Source organism: Arachis hypogaea, chromosome 3, assembly GCF_003086295.3.
Source record: "Arachis hypogaea cultivar Tifrunner chromosome 3, arahy.Tifrunner.gnm2.J5K5, whole genome shotgun sequence".
NCBI lineage: Eukaryota > Viridiplantae > Streptophyta > Magnoliopsida > Fabales > Fabaceae > Arachis > Arachis hypogaea.
Window position 1 is genome coordinate 106,639,582 of NC_092038.1, and position 27,590 is coordinate 106,667,171.

General features: G+C 34.1%; 3 protein-coding genes and 1 pseudogene across 5 annotated transcripts; 2 read left to right on the forward strand and 2 right to left on the reverse strand.

Annotated features, from left to right (window-relative positions):
• Window positions 1-1,491: 1,491 nt before the first annotated feature.
• On the reverse strand, window positions 1,492-2,205 carry LOC112779462 (uncharacterized). Its single transcript, XM_025823742.1, has 2 exons — window positions 1,917-2,205; window positions 1,492-1,847 (listed from the first exon to the last, which is right to left on the reverse strand). The coding sequence occupies exons 1-2, from the start codon at window positions 2,203-2,205 to the stop codon at window positions 1,492-1,494; spliced, it is 645 nt and encodes a 214-aa protein (XP_025679527.1).
• Window positions 2,206-6,127: 3,922 nt separating this feature from the next.
• On the forward strand, window positions 6,128-10,315 carry LOC112790848 (G-patch domain-containing protein 1). 3 transcript variants are annotated; one of them, XM_025833440.2, is made up of 12 exons: window positions 6,128-6,577; window positions 7,430-7,669; window positions 7,739-7,823; window positions 7,900-7,976; window positions 8,067-8,091; window positions 8,184-8,277; window positions 8,375-8,441; window positions 8,703-8,778; window positions 9,100-9,287; window positions 9,455-9,682; window positions 9,765-9,881; window positions 10,014-10,315. In XM_025833440.2, the coding sequence occupies exons 2-12, from the start codon at window positions 7,592-7,594 to the stop codon at window positions 10,068-10,070; spliced, it is 1,092 nt and encodes a 363-aa protein (XP_025689225.1). In that variant the 5' UTR covers window positions 6,128-6,577; window positions 7,430-7,591; the 3' UTR covers window positions 10,071-10,315. The 3 variants fall into 3 exon arrangements, with proteins under 3 accessions (XP_025689225.1, XP_025689226.1, XP_025689227.1); XM_025833441.2 differs by having other exon boundaries at window positions 9,106-9,287; XM_025833442.2 differs by having other exon boundaries at window positions 8,190-8,277.
• Window positions 10,316-10,450: 135 nt separating this feature from the next.
• On the forward strand, window positions 10,451-13,640 carry LOC112790849 (sugar carrier protein C). The gene is made up of 2 exons (XM_025833443.3): window positions 10,451-12,820; window positions 12,904-13,640. Exons 1-2 carry the CDS (start codon window positions 11,729-11,731, stop codon window positions 13,360-13,362), a joined length of 1,551 nt encoding a protein of 516 aa, XP_025689228.1. The 5' UTR covers window positions 10,451-11,728; the 3' UTR covers window positions 13,363-13,640.
• Window positions 13,641-14,623: 983 nt separating this feature from the next.
• LOC112779469 (aspartate--tRNA ligase 2, cytoplasmic-like) lies at window positions 14,624-20,033 on the reverse strand (annotated as a pseudogene).
• Window positions 20,034-27,590: the final 7,557 nt, after the last annotated feature.

Below are 27,590 nucleotides of genomic sequence, written 5' to 3' on the forward strand. Positions count from 1 at the left end.
ATTTTGTATCTTTTTGTTTTGTTTTGTTTTTTTTTTAAGAGTAGCTCATGAATGATTTTATATCAAATAGATACCTTTCAATTGAGATCTTAAAATATGGTGGTTTTAAGATAAAAATGAGATAGAGTTCTATATTCTCTTACGAAGATGGTGCTGATTTAAAACTCACTTTCAATATTACAACAACAATTAAGATTTTTACATTGGAGGTACTTATTATTACTATTTCACTTATTAAGTTGGTATATTAAAATATTTATCTATTAAATGCAATTGTATCTTGACGGTTATATTTTTTGCTTTCATCCAAACATCCATTATCCTTTTTCTCTAATTGTATTTTTCTAGTAATGACAATATCAGAAAATAATGAGAAAAATTAGTGGTATATGATGATCTTTAGTTCTACCATTTTATAATTGATGTAATACAAGTAGAGTAGCTTTATTTTATTTTATTTTATTTTTAAGTGTTGATTATGTAATCCGGTTATATTAAGCCCGTGACTTTATCTATAATAAAAATAATGTGGTTGATAGAATCATCTAAAACAAAAAATTTACATTATTATTATTGGATTCCATAATATTCTTTTATTTTTTGGCTCATTAACAAGTGTGTAAGTTTTATTCGTGAAGTTGTAATAGATTTGGTATTAAAAAAATATATTAATAAATTTATACTACACTAAAAATATCTATTATCTTTAATTTTTAAAGTTTTTCTATATAATAAGAATAGAGTAGTAAAAATAAAAAACTTAGTAAGTTGCAAGTTAATCTGGCATATATAATCACTTTAGTTTTTACTTTAATCTTAACTATTTTAGCATGTAAAATGTTATATTTGCGGATCTTATTGTGCATCAATTGTTTTAAGCATAATGCCTATTTGATATTCAGTCAAATCTAAAATATTTTTATTTAATTAATTTTTTGGGATATCGAAGTAATATAGGCATTTAAATTTATACTAAGTTTTTGCATAATAACATAGAAAGCAAAATTTTGCCGAATTTTTTATTTTTATAAATAAAATAAATGTAATATTTACGCAAATAAATAATTTTTAGAGAAATTATCGAAATAAATTCTCCTGCCATATCTCGTTTACATTGTAAACGAGATATGACATGTAAGCGTGACATGTGTATATCTCGTTTACACTAAAAATGAGATATGGCCCGTACGCCCCTATATATAGAAATCGTTTACAGCTGACTTCCAGACTCCAGTTTCACTTTTTCGACATCTTTCTCCTCTCTTTTAACCCTTTCTGACTATACCTTTGACCCGAGTGGTGATTGCGCGCCAAGTGGGGAATGACTGGGACATAAACAGGCTGAATGAGATGACACATTACGTCGGGGCAGCCGACTTCGAGGTTAGTTTCGTTATGGTTGTTAAATTTAATGATTTTGGCATTGTTTAGGGTAGTCATGTACCACTCAAACCCGGCCTGACTTGGACTGTAAGCAGCGTTTATGAGGTATCACTTGTTCTCGGCTGACTTGAATCGGCTCATAAAATTCGCAGCCATATGTCTGATACAGTAAGCATGGAAAGCCCTAGGGGGATGCCACCCAATATCATCAGCTCCAAGGGCAGCCTTGATGGCTTGAGATCTGTCCGATATAACCAGCAAGCCGTCTTGTGGGGTGACGTGGCGCCTCAAATTAGTAAGAAAGAACGACCATGACTCGGTGCTCTCAGACTCAACAATGGCAAAAGCAATTGGCAGTATGTTGCTGTTCCCGTCTTGCGCCACCGCTATAAGCAACACTCCACCGTACTTGCCATACAAATGTGTGCCGTCTACAGAGACAAATGGCTTGTAATGCTTGAAGGCTTCGAAATATGATGGGAAAGTTCAAAATACTTTGTCGAACATGCAGCAGTCGCGCACCATGAGGTGACCTTCATAGTACGTTTTGACGCGTAGGTCACATATGGTGTCGGGGAAACAGCTCTGCAGTGCCTGAAGTAGTTTCAGCACCTTGTTATAAAACTCTTTCCAATCACCGTAGATCCGTGCAATGGCCTTTTGCTTTGCCATCCACACCTTTCTGTATAAGGGTTTGAAGTGATAGCTTGCGTGGACCGCACTTTGCAAGACCGGGATAGTGACAGACGGGTTGGACTGAATCATGGGCGATATCACTTTGCAGATGAGACTACTATCTAACTGATGATGGTCTTGAGACATGGTGGGTGCTAGACAGCTGTGTGGTCCACCAAATCTCCGAACCTCCCTAGTCACAACAACAAAATATATTCTTACACAATATGTCTAACCAAAATAACATATCATACAAAACTACTCAAATTCACAATTAAACTTGAACTTACTAGTATCCAAAATTTTGACGAAGGACCACATGGAGGCTCCATTGACACCCACTATCGGCTTGACGACACTGCACATGGTACTTTAACCGGTTGGACTCGATCACCCGGTACACAGCACTCCTGCGAATACTGTAGTTCTTCACACCTTGAAGCACCGCCACTCGGCTTCTGAACCTGTATCCGACCTGAAACTCCACACCACCGTCTAGGTTGAAATCCACTCCACATGGCGTCCAGATCTAGAATGTGATAGTGACTTGGCATAGCCGATAGTGCCGGAATCGAGTGAGGTGGAGGCAGCACATGGCACGGCATAGCCCTTGCAAGTGTCTCCGGTACAAACTCATCCTCATCGCCGCCATCGGAAGACTCACTGTCTCTAATGTCTGCCACGTAGTCCTCGTCCGACTCCTCCTCACCCTCTTCTGCCTCATTCTCCAGAATCGCGACATGAATGGGCGGTGGTGCGAGAGGTCGGTCATCCTGCACACATACGTGTCCTGTGTGGAACTCTCACTACCACCGTGACCCACCTCGGCGGATAGCTCCATTACCTGTTCACACATGATCCTCCCGTGAATGTCGAACATCAGTCGCACATGCTCGTCCCCGTGAAGTCGAAATAGCTGAAACCAGAAGACTCCATTTTCCATGGATGCCAGCAACCTATACGCCACCTTTCCGATTTTCCTCGCTTGTGTCCCCCCAAGCATGCTCAATATCAAACTCTTCAAATCCGACAGCGTCTCCACACGTTGAGTGCGAAAGAATATCGGATCCTGAACACTCAAATATCACCCCGTTGTCACCATTTTTCATACGACAATTCGGATAAAGCTCCACAACTGTGAATGGATTGTTACTGGCCATTCAACTTTGTTTTTTAGAGAAACGAGATAGAGAAAGGATATGAAATGTGTGTGAAGAATACAAAGATTACACATCCTTTTATAGATGTTGAATAAAGTCTTATATTATATTATATTATATATATATATATATATATATATATATATATATATATATATATATATATATATATATATATATATATATATATAAGTTACTATAAACGAGATATACACGTCCCAGTCATACTTGCCATATCTTGTTTACATTGTAAACGAAATACGTAAAATATAATCTCGTTCACAGTGTAAACGAAACATGATAGAGTTATTTAAAACAGTAAATACTTATAAAAAAATAAGATTCTAATTTTCTTCCAATAGGCATAATTATGGTTTGATTTTGGTCTCTCTTGAATTCTTTCTTTTTTTAATCTTGTTAAATTTTTTAATAAGTTAATTTTATTAAAAAATAGATATGAATATCAAATTGTCCAACTTAATAATCCTTCTAAAATATTTATAAATTTAATACATATGTTCTTTTAAAATCTTAAAATAAGTATATAATTTATATATTTGTTAAATTATACTATTCTTTTATTGAATAATGACTAAAAATTAGAATCTATTATTAAATGGTTAATATATAATGAATAAAAATTTTAAAAAGTTATATAAAAACACATAAAAATAAAATTTAAGCCATAAAAATTTAAACAGTACACGTATGCATGTGGGTTCATTTAAATAATTTTATTTATTTAAAAATTATTTAATTAAAAAATATGTATAAATTTATAGAATTATATCATGTTACTATAAATTTGTCAAATAAAATAATTTTATGATAGTAATTTTATTTTTGAAAAATAACAATTTTTATTTTAACTTTTAAGTATAAGTTGAATTGTAATTTAGCTCTTCAAAAATATTTTTTTTTCGTGTTAGTATTTATATTTATTTACCGTATGATACTCTAATTGTTATGTAAAGAGGTCAATAATTTTATGCAAATATGCAACAACTCATATGGAGGATATTATTTACTCTAAAATTTAGAGTGACATATAGTAAAAGTTAAAAATAATAATACTAATTCATCATATATAAAAATACTGTTAATAGGCAAAATATATTGGTATAAATGTGATTTTACAAAATTATGATTAAAAATTAAATTAATGTTATATAATTTATGTTGGGATATTTTTTATTAGACATTAAAAAATTGAATATTTTTAACTAATATTAAATAAAATTATGTTGTAGTGTAATTTATTAATAGAATATAATTTATATAATTTTTATATTATTTTTTCAATTTAATTTTAAAATAATAGTGTCTAATTTATTTTAAAAAATTAATAAAATAGATTTTAGCATATAACTTTTTTTTAATAGATGTTAATATGAATTATAAAAATAAGAAAATTATTTGATCTCTATAAATATAAATTGGAATAATTTTATATATTAGATAATAAAATTTGATACACAAAAACTTTTTAATTAAAAGCAAGGTTGCGAGAATTGGACCGGTCAATAAATCGGTGAAGTCACTGGTTTACGGTTTAATGATTTGATCGGGGTTCAACTGAGATTCAACCGGTTTTATTAACTATTAAATAAAATTATTAAAAATTTAATATATAATTTTAAATATTTGAATTTCAATAAATTTTAACCTAATAAAATTTAAAATTTCAATTTATAACCTAATAATCAAAACTAACCACCAATTCAGTAATAACCACCAACCATTGAATTTGCAAACAAAATTTAAATTTGGAACAAACATAATCAGAATTTGAAAAAAACAAATACAATTACAAAAACATATGAAATCAAACAAACAGACTACCAAATCAAACTGCAGTAACATTAAAAACAGAACAAAAACAAAATCTAAAACTTAAAAAATAGAATTACAAAAACCTGATTAATTCATTTAATTAACAAAATAAAAAAAGCTAAAAAAGCATAAGACAGGAATGAACGAAAATTAAATGCAAAAGATAGCAATCAAAAACCAACAATTAACCTAGAAAAACAAGCTAACAATCAACTTAATTAAATAAAAAAAAAAACAGCAATTAACTCCCAAAAATGAAACTGAAGTAGGGTAGGGATGAAGGCTTACAAACTCAGAATTCAGTAACTCAAAATAACCAGAAATTAGTAGCCTCAGAATAAAAAATCAGAAAACCAAATAAAAGTACAAAACAAGAAACGTTAAATTGAAGACTGGCGGCGAAGGAGAAATCCAAGTGACGGCGACGGAAAAGGGGAAGTGAGATTGGGCACAGAGGGGATCGAAGACAGGCTTGACGCGCGAGAGAGGGGGATCGATGATGAAGATGGAGACATGATTTCAGGGTTGCCGATGACGACGAGGAAAGAGGTGGCAACGCCAACAACGAGCATACCTGGCGACGCGAGGTGAAGCGATCCAGGAGAAGAGAATCGCGACCGCGGAGCTCGACGCTGGCTGAGGAGAACAGTTCGTCAGTGACGGCGGCGCTGGTCGCTGGCTGCTGCTGTTGGCGGTCTGGGAGGGAGAGAGGACTGCTAGGGTTTCGTGAGATCAGAGAGAGAGAGAGAGGGGCTGAGTGGTGATGGGTCGTGGCCTCGTGGGTGTGTGCCAGAAAGAGGGGGGTTAATATATTTTTGTTTTATTTTTTAATTGAAAACAAAAAAAAAACGTCCAGTTCAAGCGATTCACCGGTTAACTGTCGACTTGACCGATTTTTTCACCATTTTTTTGCTAAACGGTTTTTCATCTCAACCGAACTGACTAAAAGACCAATTTTCAATTAATCCGATTGAACCGGCCGGTCTGATTCGGTTTTTAGAACGCTGATTAAAAGTAACCATTATTAATATCAATCAATAGACATATAATAATAAATTTTTACAATGGACCAATATATGTGGGTTTTACACTAGTTTGTTTTGAGAAAGTAAACCCTAACCCTATCACCCTTTTCTGCAGTGCCGTCACTCATACTCTCTCCATTTCCAAAATTCAAATCCTCTCACAATTTCAGCCCACAAATTCGCACCTCTCCGGCTCTCCTCTCATCGACGTCCGCCACCATCCTCCCCTCTCACTGCCACCGTCTCAAACTCTCACTGTTTCACCTCAAAATCGTCGTCTTCCCGCGTCTGAGGGCTGAGGCAGAATCGTCGTCCCCTTCCCTCGTTGCAGCCTGAACGTCACCGCCTCCAGCCCGGTCTTCATCGCAGCTTCCAGTACGGTCTCCGTCGCCGCCTCCAGCAAGATCTTGGCCTATCTTCATCGCCGCGGCAGCAGCATCTTCGCCGGTCTTCGTCGCATCTCGTTCGTCATCCTCTTCGCCGTTCGCCACTCGTCCTTCCGTAAGTCTTCTGTGATTTTATTCAGTGCGTTTGTGTCTTCTGACCTTGATGGAGTGTGGTAATAGAAGACAAAGGAATGCTGATGAAGAAGATTGGAACGATTATTATAGCAAGAATGTTGTTGAGGGTGCTGATTAATTTTAGTGATTAATGATGATGACGATGATGATGAGATGATTGTGGGTGTTGTTGTTGACGAAGCACTATTACTTGTGTTTGTTGTTGTTTTCAAACAGAGTTAAGGATGATTAAACAAAATGGCTGTTCCTCTTGTGCCATTGTTGAATTTGAATTTATCGTTGTCATGCCTATTTGTAGAGTTAAGTCCCATTGATTTGGTTTTTGACTTCCCAATTGCTACAATTTGGTCTCACATTCAAAAAAGTGTACCAATGTAGTCCATCGTGTATCCGGAACTCAACACCGTTAGTGATGTAGTTCAAGCCTTGTCACCCTAAAGAAGGCACTAAATGACGTCGTTTGAGTGTTTGAACAATACTAAAACGAAATACCCCTCTCTTTTAGTATTGTTCAAACCTGAGATGACATCATTTAGTGCTCTTTTAGCGCCAGTGTACAACGTCGTTTTAATATGTCCAACATGACAAGATTTGAGCTATCAAACTAACTGAATTGAGGAGGGACTATATTGGTGCACTTTTTTTAATCTGGGGACCAAATTATAACAATTGGGAAGTCAGGGACCAAATCAGTGTAGCGCGCCAATCTCAGGGACCAAAATGGGGTTTAACTCCCTATTTGTATCATGAAGTTTTGTATATGCAATGTAGATATTAAAGAACATGCAGCAATTCATATGATTTAATTGGATTGACCAAAACTCGATGACAGGCAATTGTGGTGCGGTGAATTAGAGAGAAGGCAGGGCAGAGTGCAGGAGCAAAAGTGAAACCCGCCACGAATGTAAGCACAACACAAGTTTGTATTGTGCCAGCAACCAAACACATAATCGGCGGCATAACTGCACAACAACAAGAAGAATAGTTGGCAGGCATGGCGGCACCTGAATCCCCTGTCTGCTATGTCGGTGTCGCCAGGCAATCCGCTGCTTTTCGCCTCATGAAGCAAATGGTGCGCTGCTGCTTCTCTTCTCTCTCTTTTGTTTTCCTTGAATTTGAATCTTATTTGATTTGATTTTAGGGATGGGAAGAAGGTGAAGGCCTTGGCAAAGAGAAGCAGGGAATCAAAGGCTATGTCCGTGTTCAAAACAAGCAAGACACTATTGGTACTGTTTCTCGTCATTCTTCTAAATTCAATTCTATACTATGCTTTTGCTTATGCTTGTGCTTATTTTTCAATAGGAATTGGCTTAGAGAAGCCAAACAATTGGGCTTTTGACACTACTCAGTTTGATAATATCCTCAAAAGGTTGAAAGTGGTATGTCTCACATTCAACTCATCGTTTCGCTTTTTGGTCCTTATTCTACTACTTTGCTGACTCAAATATTTCTTTACATGTGATTTGTAGCAAGCTCCACAAGTTGAAGACTCAGGTATCATATTCACAACTATGATTTCCAACAAAATGTCCACTTTACTACATTCTGATGCCTCATTAATGTTTTTTTCTGTCATTCCTTGGCAGGAATAGAGGAAAGAAAACCTAATGTGCGAACCAAGACTAGTGTACCTTTTGATGATGAGGACTCTGTCTCCAAAGCTACCAGACGACAAGGAAGGTCTGTGTCTATGCGCTTTCAATTTAATTCCTTTTCTTTTTGGGGTTCTACTGTGTAGTTAACTATATATATTTCTTTTGCTTTTCTTTATGCTCAGATACAAGAGAAGAGAGAGGGGGAAGCTCGTCTCTGAATATTCCTTAAAGGATCTTGAAGGAATTCTTGTAAGTTCCATACTCCAAGCATGGATAAACCATTTCTTTTAGTATAGCCACAAATCCACAATTTGACATGATGTTATTGATAATAAAGGGAATGTTGCATTACTTTTTTATATTAGTATCCGAGTTTTAAGGAGTGGTTGTTCTGTATAATATGGATGTGGAACTTTTGTGTGGTTATGTAGCAATTTTCTAAAGTCAAGCCCCCCCAATATATTTCATCATTAATTGATTTAACATTGTCTGGGATTTTGTTGATAATAGGTTAAAAAGGGTGAAGTATCTGACGTTGATGATGAACTGGACTTGTTAAAGGCATCTGAAATTCAAAATGTTAAAGGTATAATCTAAACGTACAAATTTGCAATGAGGTTTCTATACTATGTATATCGTCATTATATCTTCATTATTATACTACATTCATATCAAAGCCTCATTCCTTATTTTGCATGTTGTCAAAACCTCTTATCTTCCATTTAAAAAATAATCGATCATATTAAACTCTTAAGAGCCATCAATTATTACTTAGTACAGAGCACTCTCCCACAGCCTAAAGTACTCTCTTTGAAAATCTTAATCCTAAACTTCTACATTGTGTCCTTGGTATTTCTATTCTGTAATTTATTTATTCTTGGATCCTTAATCCGTTTCTATTGTTTAGGCACAGAACCTGCTTATCCAAGCATTCCTCCAGAGTGGTGGGGCTATAAGTATGGGTTTGTTTCTGGTGGATTTCTTGGGGCAGAATTAAAGAAGAGAAAATCCCTTACATCTGAAGGTGCTAAAAACAGGATGGAGAGAACTGCATTTCATGAAGAAGATCAAGAAAATCTCTACAACCTAGTCCAAGTATATGTTTCCTTACCCTGAAAATTCTTAATATGCTGCATAACATTTAATCAAATGACAATATTAGTCACATGGGATATTCAATTATGAGCTATGAACTACAGTTGCTTGTGAGGCTGGACTGATCTTAATTTTTTGTACTATGCTGTGATCCTAATTATACTAAGGACAAATCCACCACCGGAAAGCAAGGACTAGGCATAAAGGACAGGCCCAAAAAAGTAGCTGGCTGCTATTATCAGGGTAAAAAGACATCATTTGATAATAGTGATGATGAAGGATCTGATGATACTGATTCTTTGGAAAAACAAACACACAACAATTTAGTCAAAGTAGAAAAGGTGGTTGAATCCAAAGTGAAGCTGAAGAAGTTGTGTAAACAACTTTTACGAACGGTGAGGCCTATTTATTTTATTACAATTCTGCATCTTCCCTTTCTCACTGTTGAATTGATGATTGATCACCGGCTTAATACAGGTGCCTGGAGAATCATTGAAACTGAAACAGCTCAAAGCCCTTATTGATGAGCATGCATCTTCGGTTTTGTCCAACTTTTCATCGAAAAAAGAGGCTATTGCTTACCTGAAACAAAAGGTATGGATATTTGTATTACACATCATTTGTGGAAAACTAATCAAACTAACCCCCTTCAAACGTTCATGCTATCATTGCTTCATGTATTCTCTACCAAGTGGTGACATGCTTTGTTTGGTCCTTTGAGTGCAGCTTACAGGGAGTCGGAAGTTTTGTATTGAAGGGAAAAGAGTTCGATTGGCATCTTAAGAGAAACTGAATATCTGAATTTTGATACCATTTTTGCAGTATTTTGAGGGAGAAAGATGGCAGCGTGCATTTTATTGGAGGCCAATTTTGTTACTTAAGATTTGTCAACCGATGTAGGAAATTATATAGCATTTTACGAGATTTTGTTCTCATTTTTTTGCTTACCTGGATATGAATAATTGGCATTGATATTTTACTATTTTAAAATCTCTGGGGTAACCAGGGACCATGATTATTTTGGCAAAGTCTGTGTGTTGGGCCTTTTGTGTTTGTGACCAAGTTGGACAGTTAAAATATAAAGCGGCAAACCCTTAAATGGAGCTCAGTACCGCGGCGGATTAGTTCTTGACCTGTCGGGTTGGGGGATACCGTGGGAAACCAAAAAAAAAAAAATATATAATAGATATGAATGATAAGGTCATAAGGTGTCGTTTCTATCTCTTGTTTCTCTCTTAGTTCTCGTAGACCTCGAGTGCAACGGTTTTTGGACCTGAACCTTTCTCCTCAACATAATTTGTAATCCTAGAACCTGATTGTTTCTTTTCTTTTTCTCCTCCTCCTCCTCCTCTTTATTCTTTGTCGTCGTCATTGTTCTTGTTATTTCTGACATTGTTTTTTTCTTATACTTTTTTTCTTTATTCTTATTTATCTTATTTATTTATTTATTTGTTTGTGTATTTTAAAATTTTTATGAAGGAGAAAAATAAAAGAATACAAAAAATGACAATAAAAAAGAAGAAAAGGAACACTGACATTTTTTTATATAAAACACAAATAAAATAGCAATGACATCGAAATTTGTTATATAAAACAAAATGACATTGAAATGTTGTATAAAACAAAAAATGTTACCACAATAAACAAAATTTGAATTTCCCTTCTCATATTACAAGACAATTTGTTATTTAGGATTTAAAAGTATACAAGTCAATTAATTTTGTTTAGTTAAAATTTTTATTTTTGAAGTAATTAAAATACAAGAAGATACAGAAAAAAATTTGTATCAATAACAGAAACATGAAAAAAAAAACATGTTTGGAGAAAAAAAAGATAAAATATGAAAAAAGGATGTGGATGAATAAAATGTTGAGAGAAATTTGATGTCATGTTTAAAAAATTTCGATGATATTTTTAAAAAATTTCGGTGTTATTTTAAATTAAACTATTTTTTAATTTACTTTTACAAATATTTAATTTCATAAAAAAGAAATTTAACCTTATTCTAAATAGTTTATTATTTTTAAATTAAATCATTTTTAATTTAAATATTATTAAAAGTAGTAGTCAGAATTTTTATTAACTTTTCTGTATACAAAAACTTAAATTTATATACCTCATTTTTATACATTATCTCTTATATTGATCACACATTGATATCCTATTTCCTATAATTTATCTTTTAATTTTTATCTAAAACTTGATCATTTTTATCTAATCTTATTTACATATAAAAGATAACAATTCTGGCAGAAGTCCTTGCCTGAATCATGTATAAAATAGCATAGTCTTTGCGTTCTTTCCTACAAACCTAACACTAGTCTTTTCTTTTCTCTTCTTCTCTTCTATCTATCCCTCATCATCAGCTGTTCTTTTATTCTTCTCCCTTGTTAGCAACTCAAAGTGTTGTGTTCCATTCCACTCACCGATCAAATACAACAATGGCCGGAGGACTCATTGGAAAGGGCTCTGCCAATGGGAAGCAATATCCGGGAAAACTCACTTTCCGGGTTTTTGTGACGTGTATGGTTGCTGCATTTGGAGGACTAATTTTTGGATATGATCTTGGCATCTCAGGTGGAGTTACATCGATGGATCCTTTTCTAAAGAAATTTTTCCCAGACGTGTATGCAAAGGAGATGAACATGAAGCCATCTGACAATCAGTATTGCAGGTTTGACAGCCAGGTTTTGACACTCTTTACATCCTCCCTGTATCTGGCTGCTCTCGTGGCATCACTCTGTGCGTCTTCCATCACTCGAATCTTTGGAAGGCGTCTTACCATGTTGTCTGGCGGTATTCTGTTTCTCGTGGGTGCCGGTTTCAATGCGTTTGCTCAGAAAGTGTGGATGCTCATTGTTGGTCGCATGTTGCTTGGCTTCGGAATTGGATGTGCTAATCAGTCTGTTCCAATCTATGTGTCGGAGGTTGCTCCTTACAAATACAGAGGAGCCCTTAACATGATGTTCCAATTGGCCATCACCATTGGCATCTTTGTCGCCAACGTTCTCAACTATTTCTTCGCCAAGATGAAGAACGGTGAAGGCTGGCGCTACAGCTTGGGTTTCGCGGCTGTCCCCGCCGTGATGATCGTCATCGGCGCAATCTTTCTCCCCGACTCGCCGAGCTCCTTGATCGAGCGTGGCAAAGATGAGAAAGCCAAGCAAGAGCTGATCAAGATTAGAGGAACCAGTGACGTGGAGGAAGAGTTCAAGGACCTTGTTGAGGCGAGTCAATCGTCCGCGGCAGTAAATCACCCATGGGCCACTCTGTTGAAGAGGCATTATAGGCCTCAGCTCGTGATGGCCATAGCCATTCCTTTCTTCCAGCAGCTCACAGGCATGAATGTGATTACTTTCTATGCTCCTGTTTTGTTCAGAACCATTGGCTTTGGTAGCAATGCTTCCCTTATGTCTTCCATGATCACCGGTGGCTTTAATGCTCTTGCTACCTTTGTTTCAATCTTTACCGTTGACAAAGTTGGAAGGCGCAAGCTCTTTCTCGAAGGCGGTGCTCAGATGTTTATCTGTCAGGTACATTTTTACTCATTTATATTTTTAATTATTAGTTTGCCTACATTATTGTTGAATTTGTTATATATAATGGATGGATGCAGATTGTGATAACCGCCGCAATAGCAAGCAAATTTGGAGTAGATGGAAACCCAGGAACGTTGCCAAAATGGTATGCGTTCCTTGTGGTGGGATTTATATGCATCTATGTGATGGGATTTGCATGGTCATGGGGTCCTCTTGGATGGTTGGTTCCTAGCGAGATATTTCCCCTTGAAGTCAGATCTGCAGCTCAGAGTATCAATGTGTCCGTTAATATGATTTTCACTTTCGCGATTGCTCAAGTATTCACCTCCATGCTCTGCCATATGAAATTTGGCCTCTTCATCTTCTTTGCTGTGTTTGTTTTGGTTATGAGCTGCTTTATCCATAAGTTTCTTCCGGAGACCAAGGGAGTTCCCATCGAAGAGATGTCTGTTGTGTGGCAAAATCATTCTTATTGGAAGAAATTTGTCAAGTCTGCAAGTGAAGAAGCTAAAGCCAAGGTGGATAACTCATGTTAATTAAATCCTTCCAAGAGAGTTTCAATTTTAATTAGGAACCAAAAGTGGTCTAGAGTTTACAGTTTTTTAAGGTTTCGTTTTTATTTTAATAAACAATTTACTTGTTATTAAGTTTTGTTTAGAATTTGGTTTAGTGGAATACATTTTCTTTTGTTCTTCTTTGAATTTTTATAGTTTTACTTAAAAAATTATTAAATGTTCTTATTAGACAACTTCATATCTTAGTTTATTGTTTACTTTCCAGTACTAATGAAAATGAATAACAGAAAAATTATAAATTTTCACTTTTTACTTTCTAGAATTTGAAAGAATCCATTGTAGTTTCAAGTTTAAATTTAATGAACAAATAAATAAATCCATTATTGCGCAATCCTAGGTATCCAGCGAGGGAAAAAAAAAAACTGTTCTTGAACTAGCGCTGGGTCAGTCTCATATAGGTAAGAAGTAACTAACCATTCCTTTTTGGAGCTTGGAATTGTTGTCCTCTCTCTCTCTAAGGTTTAGTGTTTGTAACGTAATATGAATAAATTAAGACTTAACGAGTATAGATAACAGAAAGTGCAATGTCATCTCCAACAAGATGTGTGCGTATTGGTCTGCGACTTTGCGAGTTGATTGCCGTGGTGGTATCAGTGTATTAGAGGTGCATCTTGCATGGGTGATGCCAAACAGGGTTCTTTATTTTTTACCTTTTATTTTCTTGGTCATGTTTCCACCATTATGTAGAAATTCATCACTCATCAAATGAACATGAAACAAAATTTGGCACCAAACGGGGAGACATTCATATTACGTCTTGCCTCAAACTTCGGTTAAAGGAAACTCAAAATGCACCATCCTAATCCTATGACTACTAGTGAATAAAATACCCAGTGCGAAACACTACCTACCTAATGCAATCAAACACCATTCTATCATTCTATACTCATCGCATTGCTTTTACCAAAAAGTCCAAAACAGACAAATAAATTTTAGTGGAAGATTTGAACATCCTGATTGAAAGTACATCCAGATCCATTTTTCATTAAACAAATAGGTCACTAAATTGCTGGTTACCGAGTAAAGAAAAATTTGAACATTCTGAGGGTGTATTCAACAAAGAAAGTGGCAGCTATATTAAGTGATTTCTGTCAAGTGGAAACAATATTTCAGGTACCATGAAATAATTACCAATTTTTAAGGGATCATTTTGTCACAAACTAATATTTCAATGGTCAAAATAATGGTTTACTCGTTTGGACACAAGTTATGTCTAGATATATTGATTTTTAGAAGTAACAATTTTATTAAAATGATATTTACCGATGTATGGAGACAATAGCTGCTAGAGTTACACAAAGAAACAAAGAATTATATGGCAAGATGAACTGAGTAAAAGGCCATGAAGAATGCCTGAAATAATCAATGTATGTAGATATCGTCTTGACATCAATGCTGCAAGACTCAGCTGTTTTTCAACATTTCTGCATTGTGGACACACTGAACTCCTGAAATGATCTCCTCATCTAAGGGGCAAGCAACACAGAATATTGAATAAAAACATTAGCAAACTCTAAACTTATCTGGAAATAACTATATGAAAAAACAATGATGGCTACAAAAATACTTGCATACTCCAAGACAATTATATACATTTATTTTCATTTATAATGTTTAAAAACTATATAAAATATCAAGAATAAGTAGCTATTAATGTTTCTAGAACACATATTAAATGCGCTCCAGGAGTTTACAAGTGTTCTCTTACGGATACAATATAGATGAAAAGTTCAATGAAATCATTTCTAGGACCAATGCCAATTTATGACAAAATCTCTTATTGCTTAAGACATCAAATGAATTGGAATATTGTGAATTACCATAGCAAGACCTTGTGTAAAATGGCCTTACAGCCAAGGGGTACCAGTAAAGGATATAGAACTCCGTGTCATACCTATAAACAAAAATTAGAACAAGTTAATCCAAAAATAATAGGTCATTAAAAAGTAAATAAAATATTACACTTCTTTGCTGTGTGTGTAAGAGAGAGAGAGTTACTTCTCTAAAACTAGCTGCCCCAACTTACTTTCAGCTTCAGTGTTCAAGTCATCAAAAGGTTCAATCTCTACTCCAGCATCCTGTGAAGCAAAATTAAAAATTATTAGTATATGCAAGACATACCATTTTCTAATATTCTTACTAGTGAAGATAAACAAAATTCTGAGTGTTGAGGTCAATGATTCAACAGTTGCAACGAAAACCGAGAACCATCTATAAGAGGAAAAATAGAGGGAAAGCCTCAGCATCAATGAAGCACCCCTTACAACAGAACGCAGGGAACCTAATTAGGCATCAAGACAATAATTTCATCCTTTTTGGGACTATAAACCCATTTCAACTTGCAAGCACACAAGATTATGATACGGACTGAGAATGAGGATACTAAGGAAATTTTTAAGCTTACCTTGAGCATCTGAACCCCTTCTTCATATGTAAGCCGCAGAGTCTGACGAAGATACTGCATATTAACCGGGATATATCAGATCATGAATAAGATCATATAAGCCTTTAAGCATTGCATTCATTTGTATTCACATTTTTTCAACTGGTAGTTCATAGCATAACAAATACAACATGGTATAGTTAACAATAATTACTCTTTTATTTAATACAATTTCTTTTTTAATAGAAGATGCTTAGTTGCTTACCTTTAAAGGTTCAAATGGGTACTGGTGTGCCACTGCACAGCATCAAGAGCCTTCTTACAATTCTGGTTCAAGCTATCAAATATTGAGACAAACAACCTATCAACTTTATCCATAATCTGCTCAAAAACTCAATATCAGTAAATCAGGTTATGTACCACAATAATTTCAAAACCATACCAAGAAACATATGCCTAAAAGTCAAATATACCTCATAATAATGCTTCTTAATCTGCATTTCAACATCAAGACCAGTAAACTCACACATATGTCTGTGTGTGAAGGAATCCTCAGCCCTAAACGCAGGAATAATCTCAAAAACACGGCCAAAATCAGCACATATTGCCATTTGCCTGTGAAGCTGTGGTGATTGGATAAGGCAAGCAGGGTGCCCTTTATAGCCCAGTCTGAAAACAGCAGCTCCACCCTCGCTTGACCCAGCAATCAACTTTGGAGTGTGGATTTCAACAAAGCCTCCAGATCATAAGAATTGTCTGAATACCTACCGAATAATGCAATGAAAAATAATTTGATCATTCAACTTGGTATCATGGGGAAAATCTATACCTTAAATGTCGTAGTATGCATTAATTGCTGTAAATTTAAAATTTAAAGCAACCATCTCAACAGCATGCAATTCAAGAATGAACATGAATAAGTAAGACTCTTCAAAATAAAATTCAGATGAAATGCTTTACATTTCCATCTTGTGGTTGAATGCAAAAAATTCCTTGATTAGCCGGGGTTCTGAGGTCAAGTACTCTAAAGTTCAAACGTGTATCCTGATTTACACGAACAAGTTGTTCACCAGCCTGCATTCATTTACAGAATTAGTTAACCAATGGATGAAAAGAAATGAAGTAAAAGATAAGCTCCTGCAAACAAATCAATGTACCTGAAGTGTCTTCTCAATTTCAGCTTCACTTCGAGCAGCATCCTCGAGATTAATTGGTAGAGTTGGAAGGGCCCTGCTAACACAATACAACTTCCTCACTTGAACCTCCACCTATCAGCAAAATAGCTTCTCCTACATGAATGTGAGGTAAGTGTTAACCCCTCAGCAATACAGTGACCTCCTCTGCATTATTTATTATCAACCAAGCGATATCTTACCTTCAGGAAGATCGGTTACTCTTCAAAAAGTGATGAGCTGCATTAATGTATAAATCATCTTGGTGTGCGCTCCAATTAGCTAGTCCTATCATTGTAATCAAGCAATTTTACCATCTCTATCATCAACAACGCTTCCCCTTTTCCATTCTATATTATAAACCTTACAAATATTTCTAAACCCAAAACCACTGTGTAACCAAATCCAACACAGTAGTTGTTAAGAGCTTCTTTCCAAAACTTATGAATTAAAATTCACTTTTTTTTTTTTGTGACTGAATTAAAATTTACTTAAGAATTAGAAATTTATTTTTTTTGTTTTGAAACAAATAAAATAAATGGGTTGTATTTTTTAAAAAATTTTTATTTTTATTTTTTTATTTACATATTTAAAAGAAATCCGATTTTAAAATTAATTTTTACATTAAATAAACTTAATATGTTAAATATAAAAAATATTTCTATTTATTATTAATTATTCCAATTTTACCCAAGGTGTTTAGTCTTTTTTTTCCTTGTTTAAAAATTATTTGAATGCAAAAAAAAGAAAATAAACAAAAAAACTTGATTGTTTATATTACTATTACACTTAATTGATAATAGAGTTTTTAAAAAATATTAGTATATTAACATATACTAAAAGTGCTTATTTTTTTATGGGCAATAAGATGAATATATATACATTTTTTAAAACATATAGATTTATTAATTTTTTTAAAAAAATAAATAAGCTTTAAAAAAATTTGCAATATACTTATAATTATTTAAAAAAGAAAAACAAATAATTATAATGTTAAATTCTTAGATTTCTAATAAAATAAATTGTTCTAGGTATATATTAAATTAATTATTAATGTAAAATATAAATTAAAAAATAAAAATAAATTAAACTACATATATTTATATATAAATGTATAGTAATTATTTTCTGGATACACAATATGAAAAATAATTCACATATATGTATGTAATTGTAGTAATTTTAAAATGAAATCAACTAATATTTAGGGTATTATTTTTATCGCAAATGGTGTGATAATAACTCTTTAAAATTATCGCGTTAATATATTATTATGTACTTTAGTTAATTAAATTAATTAAGTCAATTTGGTAATTAGAATAGTCAATAAATCAAACAGATATTTAGACACATAGATACAGTTTAAATTAGTTTTTTTGTAAAAGAAAATTTTACTGTACTGATAACAAAAATCATCATGTGATGATGGCCGTGCATGGCATAGTAGAATGACGATGCGTGTATGGCAGCATGTAGAAAGAAGACACCATTTATGCTATTAGTTTATGAGTAACAGGCTATGATTATTGATACAATTATGTAATATATTTGAGATTTGTTGTAATTTTTTCGATGAAATTGGACAAATTCTTATATTATTTGTAAGTTATTTATAAATGTTCACAAAATGTAGTTATGATTTGGCAGAAATTTGTATTTTGTCCAATCTATAAAAAAAATTTAAATTTTATAGAAATAAGTGAGTTAAAAAATATTTGAGAGTATGTTATAAATATTTAAGATATATGTGTTTTATGATTATTTATTATATAAAATATTAAGAGAAAGAACATTTTTTCGAGGAGATTATTATTATTATTATTATTTATTTTTTTACTAGGGAATGTTATTATATTTGAAAGAGGTAGTAATATATCAAAATATTTTTAAAATTTTATACAGGGTTAAGTATGATTTTGGTTCCTAATGTAGATGTCGAAAATTTATTTCGTCCCCAATCTTTTTTTTACTACAAAATGGTCGCGAATGTTCAACTTAGTTTTAAAATCATCTTTCGGACAAAAATACCCCTCTTCTCTTCTTCCCAAAAATCAACCAGAAGCAGAAGCGCAGGGCACAAGCAAATGCAGAAACAGAAGTAGTAGAATAACAACAATCAAACAACAACCAGAAGAACAACAACAACAATAACAATGGATAATGGAATTAGAGTAACAACAAAAGCAGAACCAGAAGCAGAAACAAAAACAGAAGCAGGCAGAAGCAGAAACAACCAGAAGCATCAACAACAACAATGGAATAAAAGGAATAAACAGAAGCAACCAAAAGTATCAACAACAACAACAATGGAATAAGCAGAAGCAAAACACATTCCTTTAAATATGAAAAATTAAAGAAAAAATGAATAAAAAATTAAAATAGCACTAGAGGGACCTCAAGAGAGAGCAGGTGATATGCAAATCGCGAGGGAAAGGGCTGCGGCGGTGGTGGGGAAGGAGGGGCTGCAGCGGTAAACTGCAAATCGCGAGGGGAGGAGAGCTGCGGTGGTAGTGGCGGATCGTGTGGAAAGAGCTGCGGCAGTGGTGGCGACGCCGCGAATTGCGATGAGAACGGCGATGCGGTGGTGGCAGGTTGCAAATCATGACAAGGAGGGCGCTGTGGTAGTCGCGGCACTGCAAATCGCGACGAGGGCAAGGGTGTGGCGACGAGAACGGCTCCGTTCCTCTCTTCTCTTTCTCTCTTCCTCTGCTCTCTCCTCTCTTGCCATTAGTGTGAGTGTGTGCTAAGGAAGAAAGGAGCAATGGCGAGAAAGTAGCGGTGGCGGCGAGGAGTAGCAGCGGCGGCGTGGAGATTCCCCACTTTCCCTTCCTCCTTCCCCCTCTTCCCTGGAAGCAACACTCCCCTAATGCGCGACCTTCCCTTCTCCCTTTTTCCGTTTTTTTTATTTTATATTTTTTTAGTTAGGAGTAATTTGATAATAAAAAAAAAAATTTGGTAAAAAGGACGATTTTCAAACTAAGTTAAACATTTGGGACCATTTTATAGCGAAAAAAAGGTCGGGGACGAAATAAAATTTTTGCCTCTACATTACGGACCAAAATCAAACTTAACCCCATGATTAAACTACTAATGTTACATTAAAGAAAATTCTTGATCTGTCAACAGGATTTTTAATGTATATTTTTACTTACAATAAAAATATAAAGTTGCTCGTTCTGATAATAAAGAACAATTTTAACCATAGACTAAAAATTGCTAGCTCCAACCATTGCGCTAGATTTGGCCATTCTGCATTTGCCTCTGTTAATATGCGAAACTCTAAAACTCGAGTCTTAATAATAGTCCAGAATCAAACTTTAAAATCATTAAAACTACTTAATTCACATAAGCAGTTTAAAGTTTATAATAGAGGAATTTAAAGTCCTTAAAATACTAAATAGACATCCTTTTATTCCGCAAAGCATGTTAAGAAATTCAAACATACACACATGTTGAAACTAAATAAAATAATACCTCATTTAAATCCCTAAAGAAGTCACCTTAAATTATTTCATGAGCAATTCTTTTTATCAAACTAAGCATTTTCTTAACTACCATTTAATTCTTTTTTTTTCTTTTTTAAACCTGATTTAAAGGATATTGTTTGTTACATAGAAACTGTCTAGCCAAATTTTTTTTCGAAACAATGACGGTTCACATTCATAATTGATAGTACTGCGAAATGAAAAAAAGAATTAATTATTATTTACTCTCAACAGAGCCTATTAATTAAGAACCAATGTAACTTAAAACTATATAGTCAAACTATTGAATAAAAAGATTGAAGTCACAAATACAATTTGAAAAGTAAACAAAAACTTATATTATCATTGTTATATTCACAGATAGAAAATTATGAGAACCACCAACTATTGTTGTATCTTTGAAAATGTTTTGCATACATTTAAAAAATGTGCATTGTAGTGATAAAAGAAAAAAAAAAGACAATACTTAAATAAGCGGGTTTTAGTTTCCCTTTTCATTGAACAAAAATAAAATAGATCATGTAATTTGAATGTTCGTATACATTCAACAATTATGCATTCTGATCTTAATTTCTTATATAATAAATTTAAGTCTATTTATATTATCTGTTAATCCAACATGCAAGTTAAAAACCACAATTTCATATGTCAAATGAAAATATAGTGAATTAACAAAAATAGTGTATTCTTGTAGATAAATAACTTAAACTGAAATCATGGATTAAATAAGTAATGAGTGAGTAAGGTAGAATAATCATGACAATAGCAATTTGTAAAAAATAAAACACCACATCACAATTCATAAATGATTATGACATAGCGGTTTTCAATTTAGAGCACAAAATTCTCTCTCTAATTTTGTTAATAGAATCTAACTACAATGCCAAAATACACTACCATTGCATCTCTAATTTCTTCATATCCAATAGAATATAAATAACGAAGGTAATGTGGCTACACATTTCTAACTCCGTTTTAGTAATATCAAATCATAAGCTGATGCTCTCAAGTCCTAAGTCCCATATATTAGTTAATTCTGATTAACTACCCTGCATTTATTAACTAACTTCTTAATCGTATCGTTAGAACAAATGAAGCAAAATTCAAAGAGTTTATAAGCATTTAATCAAGCATGTAACATACAAAGAAAAAAGCTTAAAAATATATATTCTTGAGGATTTCATCACACAAATCAACATCACAGAGATCATAGGATGTGATTTTAGATTTTTTATCAGATTGGTTTGTTAGAATAACAAATAAAAGAAAATGTATAGCAAGAGTATAGACACAAAGTTAAAGATAAAGTTCTTTAGGATATTCCAATTTAAAAAATGAATGATAAAGAGTAAGGTTTGAAAATAATTCTATAATGGCACTAACTAAGAACAATTAAGACATTGTTATAATTCTAACAGAAGCTACCTTTGCTAATAAAGAAACATCAATATATAAATAAATCATAGTATGACACTTAACATTGCATTTACAGTACTCATATTGTACAAATAACACTCCATTTATTCATACAAAGTTTACAAACAATCATGAAAGAAAAAAACACAATCAAACAAAACATAACAAAAATAAATTTTACAAAAGGGTGGGGGCAAAACAAACCAAAACCACTTGTCAGACCTGGCGGAACAAATCGTAGAGGTGTCTCTCATCAACTTCAGGGTCTAGACAACAATTATTTAAGATGTCAACAGATAACAATGACTATGCTTATTTTAAGTGTGATGATGTTTGTAACATTCTATCACACAAAGCTTTACGCTTAAGTTCGTAAATTAGAGGTAGTGGAATATTACGACCTCTAAAAGTAAAATACGTACATAGGCACATATGAAAAGAACTTTAACTAAAAATCTTGAAGAAAAATTAAACAAAGGGCAATGTTATGGTGTAGAAATAAAAAAGTTTCTACACATAAAAAATTTGCGTAACTTGTGTTTAGAGATGACAAGTGTTCTCTTTTTTTTTGCCATTTAAAAAAGGTACACAGGACTTAACACATTTTAACATTTTTAGAAATTTTACAATGTATTAAAAGAATGAATTAAAATTAAGTTAGTTTGTTAGTTTTTTTATGAGATCAACTATTTTGAGTAATTTTTTTCTTTGGGTCCAAAATTCTGAGCAACAAGAATTGAAAGAACAATATAACAAGAATTAATAATAAATCATTAACTTTCATTCATTTTTATACTATAATCAAAGATAGTTCTCACTTCTCAGTATTATGAATTTTATTAATACAAAATAAATAGATATAAATTAAATAAGAACGAAGGATCTAATTATTATTCGTATAATATGGTTAGTTAAGAAATTAAAGTTAAGTTTTTAATACTTTTAGTATATTGAAAAAAATGTGAAATATTTAAAATAAATAAATAAATCAACGTATTAATCAAGAGAAAATGAGTTGGAAAATACCTATTAAATTTAAGTAAGGAGTATAATTTTTTTTTACAAACCTTATCCCTTATTTCATAGTGTTATGCTTTCATTATATTTGTTTTTGAAAAGATGCTTTTATTATTGTTGATAAAAAGCAAATTTGTCAATAGTAATGTTAGATAACCAAACAGCCAACATTAGTTATTTTTTTTAATTTATTTTATTTATCTCAAATTTTAAACTTTAAATAATAAATTTTTTACTCTAAATTTTAAATTATAATCCTAAAGTATTTGAGAAGAAAACTATCATAAAATATAATAAATTATAAAGTATATAAAAGAATTTATATTTAATAGCACTTAAAATAATATATATTCAATAAAATAATTTATTTTAAATTTATATTTACTTTCAATTAAGAAAAAAAATATACCAATTTTTTGTTTCCTCAAAATTATTTCAATATTTGCTATAGTATATTTTTTTCCATGAAAACATTAATAAAACACTGTAAATATATGGTGGGGTTGATTTGATTTTGGTTTGATTAATTAGTAGTAATTATATATATTATCATGTTACAGATTCATTAATAGATGAGCTTTTTATGGTAGGTAATAGTATTTTAGCGAATTTTGTGATCGTTGCTCCATTTTTTTCTGTTTTAGTCAGAGATGGTTGCTCCTTTCAATTCCAGTTACGTTGTTCTTTTAATTCCTGTTGCTCAAAATTTTGGATTCAAGGGTAAAAAAAAATTACTAAAAATAGTTGACCTAATAAAAAAATTAACAAACTAACTTAATTTTAATTCATTCTTCTAATACACTGCAAAATTCTGAAAAAGTTGAAATGTGTCATGTAAAACCCGGTTAATTAACGGCTAATTAACCTATAAATGAGAATTTATTCTAGAAAGCCCAAAATGTGATTTTTGTGGCTAAATATGATGGAGGAGATTGAGACGAGAATTTCGGTACCAATTTTATAGAATTCGGGCCAAGATTGGACCGAACGGGCCAAACCGGGCCAATCGGACCCAAAGTGGGCCCTTGGCCCAACATAACTAGACCAAAACCCTAGTTTTCAGCATTCTCTCTCCTCACTAAACACACTCACATGCTGACAATGGAGGCCATGGAGGGAAGAACACTCTCTCAAGTTCTTTCTCTCACTTGATCTTCAAACCACCATAACTTTTGATCTAGAGCTCCGATTGCCGCTCCATTTGCGGCCACGCGTTCACCGCGAAGAGCTCTACAAAACCCATACAATTAATCTTGAGGTAAGCCACGTTTTGCTCTTCGAAATTCCAGCCTTGTTTTCGAGTTTTATGAGCAAAAATGTTGAGATTTTGGGCTCTTTGATGTTATAGGACCCAACTCTCTTGAAGGAGAAGGTTAATCTTGTCTCCTTGGACCTTGGGTGTGGTAAGATTCTCAACCCTAGTGTAATTTATTGTTCTATGATGTTTGGATATTGAGATGTTGTGTATGTGTATGATGATTGTGGCTTAGGTTGTGTATATGTGAATATTGGAGCTTGAGTGGTGATTTTGAAAAGCTTGAAAAAGGGATTTGGGGGTGAAAAATCTATTCTTGGAGGTGTTGAGGCCTTGAGAGCTTGTGGATAAGTGATTTGGAAGTGCTCCAGTTGAGCTTGGGAAATCGGCTAAGGTATGGTTTCGGTTTCCCGTATCTAATATGTAATGTGGTAGAAAATACTTAGGCTAGAGGCCCTAAGATAGGCATTGAATTGTTGATGTTGTTGAATTGTTGATATATATGATGTGGTCATATAGGTGATGATGATTAATGATGCCTTGATGGTATGATGTATGAGAAATATGCATGTTGTGATATATGCTTGATGATTGGTTATGGTTGAATTGTGAGTTGAACCATGTTGATGGTGAGTATGATATTGATTGTGTACAATGATGATTTAGTGGAATTGATGTTGTTGAGAATTGGCATGAGGAAGAGTATATGATATCTCAATATATTTGAGTTTGAGCCACTTGGGTAAAGTGGGTTAAAATGATGAGATAATGATTTTGATAAATTGTGGTAAAGTGTCAATGTGTGAGTTGAGGAGGCTTGATGTTGAAATTGATATATTTTGGTTGATTTCAAAGAAAAGGGATGAAAATGGTATGTTTTGATTGATTTTGAAAAGAGTTGAATATGGCTTGTTTTGAAAATGGCATGTTGTGGTTTTGTATGAAAAACATGGTTTTTGGGCATATTTTGACGGGACATAACTTGGACTACGGATCTCTGTTTTGTACCAAATCTATTTAGAAATGAAATTGGATCCGGGATATCCCTGCCGTTCGAAGAACGGGTGAAAAACGATTTAAAATGAGGAAGTTATGTCCGTCGGAAGATTGGGGGTTGAAACTGTGAATTCTGCAGCTTTTAACTTAGAAAAATTTTTAGCAGAATGACCCCCCCCCGCGCGTAGGTGCACTTGGCGCGTACGCGCCGTTCTTCTCGAAAGCGCCAACCACGCGTGCGCGTGATGTGCGCGGGCGCGCCGATGTGCTGCACCCAATGCCCAGCCATTTTCCAGAGAGTTATGCCAGAACTGTGCCAGTTTTGTGCCTGGGGCACGAGAGTACCCACGCGTACGCGTGGTTGACGCGTGCGCGTCGTTTGGCTAGTTTTCAATCCACACGTTAGCGTGCATGATGCTTATGCGTCGATGAGTTTTCGAGGCCATCCACGCGTGCGCGTGGAGTGCGCATACCCGTGGACCTGTTTTCATCCCAAAGTTGATTTTTAAGTTTTAAAAGCCAAATTTCATACTTCTAAGTCTCCGATCTCACCACTTATATCTTAAATCATTATGATATGTCTAGCTATGAGAAGAAAGGCTAGTGAATGTGGTAACTTGCGAGTAAAGCAAGGGGAAAATGAATGATCAATGAGGATCAAGCATGATTATGTGAGATGCGGAGATGTGGTGGAAGTATGCATGAGGCGATGTTAATGGATGGTGGATTTAACCGTGATGCGATGGGCTGGTTATGGATTTAACCGTGAGCCGGATGGCTAGATTATTGTCGTGTTACGGCGGAGCCATGATTATGGCCATGTATAAATGCATATATACTGTTGAATGAATTGTGAATGTTGCACTTCCACTGTTGGAGATGAGAGTTTCCCTGGGAGGAAGCAGTGGCTAGCCACCACGTGCTCCAGGTTGAGACTCGAAGCTCTTTTGACCCTATGTCATAAGTGTGGCCGGGCACTGTGAAAGACCCGGATGAGCTCGACCCGTAAATATTCACCAGTGAAGGTGATGGATATAGATCATGATTATGATCAAGTTTATGACGAGTATAACTCGAGTTGGGGATGCGTGACAGAGGGACAGTCCAATGATTAGCTACCAGGACTTGTCGGGTTCGCTCTATAACCGACAGATGATATCATCAGCCACTAGGGACAGGCATTTATCATATGCATACTATATGAATTGTTTGAGATTGCCTATTTGAATGCATATTACTTGCTAATTGTCTAACTGCCTTATTTGTCCCTATTTGTATATTTCTTGTCTGATATAACTGTGTTTGCTACATTATACTCCTGCTGGTGGTTGGGAGGTGAGAAGGAATTGGAAAGGGAAGTGTTAGTTAGACTGAAGAATCTTTAGTCAGATGCCCTTATATGGTTTAGCTTGTTTATAAGCTTTGATATTATCTGGAGGAAGTTCTAGGATTGCCTTCAGCTTTCCTCTATTATTATGTATTATATATGTGGAAGCTGTTACCATGCTGGGGACCTCTGGTTCTCACTCATGCGGATTTTGTGGTTTTCAGATGCAGGACGTGAGGTTTCCCGCTGAGGCATGCTGGAGACTTCTAGATTTGCGAAGATCCTTTGTTCTCGGGGCTATGTTTTGGTTTATATGTTTTGCTTAGATACTTTTATCTCCATTAAATAATACAAACTGTGATGACTCTTCTAATGAGAGATTTTGGAGATTAGGTTTTATGTATTTGTGTCCCTTTGGGTTTCCTTTGGGGTTTTCCTTATTTTTATCATATGTATATATTGCTATGCTCGGACCGGTTATCTTTGTAGCCGAATCTTGAGTCTTGATATTCCTGTTTTTGACACTCCTTTGTATATATATAATCTCGCGTTGGTTTATCCTTGCTCGTTACGTTATCGATCGGAGTGTTGCGCTTTAGAGTTGCGATTTTTATTTACCCCTTTTTCTACAAAGGCTCCTAGTTATAATCAATCATTCATACTACTATACGTACTAAATTTTTATTTTAGAGGTCGTAATACCTTGCCATCTCTAAATTATGACTTAAGCATAAGACTCTGTATGGTAGGGTGTTACATTATGGTATCAGAGCAGTTCGTTCCTGTAGAGCCTGAGGGATGGACTGACTATGCTCATGTGCATTCTCTGTGTGTGTGTTATGTGCTATTAGTATATCTGCTTAATATATTTGGCATAAACGTTCATGAGCATGCATTTGGGACTTTGAAGCACTAGACTTCTGATATTGAGACTGATCAACTTAATATCGATTGTTTGGTGTGTATAGGAACCAGATGGCGCCCCGTGGATGCGGTAGAGGTAGTGCGAGAGGTCGTACGAATGCTCGTGCATTGGAGAATAACCCTTATGACCCAGTGAACTTTATGACTGCATTTGAGAACATGGCTGCTGCTATGCAAGCCACTGCCGAGGCTCTTGGTCAACAGATGAACAACC

Bases quoted from the DNA above. Each gene is read 5' to 3' on its own strand.
- LOC112779462 (XM_025823742.1), bottom strand. From the start codon at position 2,205: ATGTCTCAAGACCATCATCAGTTAGATAGTAGTCTCATCTGCAAAGTG. The intron at 1,848-1,916 runs GTCACCTCATGG...CATATTTCGAAG, and splicing joins CGTCAAAACGTACTATGAAG to CCTTCAAGCATTACAAGCCA.
- LOC112790848 (XM_025833440.2), top strand. From the start codon at position 7,592: ATGGCGGCACCTGAATCCCCTGTCTGCTATGTCGGTGTCGCCAGGCAA. The intron at 8,092-8,183 runs GTATCATATTCA...ATTCCTTGGCAG, and splicing joins TCCACAAGTTGAAGACTCAG to GAATAGAGGAAAGAAAACCT. The intron at 9,683-9,764 runs GTGAGGCCTATT...GGCTTAATACAG, and splicing joins GTAAACAACTTTTACGAACG to GTGCCTGGAGAATCATTGAA.
- LOC112790849 (XM_025833443.3), top strand. From the start codon at position 11,729: ATGGCCGGAGGACTCATTGGAAAGGGCTCTGCCAATGGGAAGCAATAT. The intron at 12,821-12,903 runs GTACATTTTTAC...GGATGGATGCAG, and splicing joins CTCAGATGTTTATCTGTCAG to ATTGTGATAACCGCCGCAAT.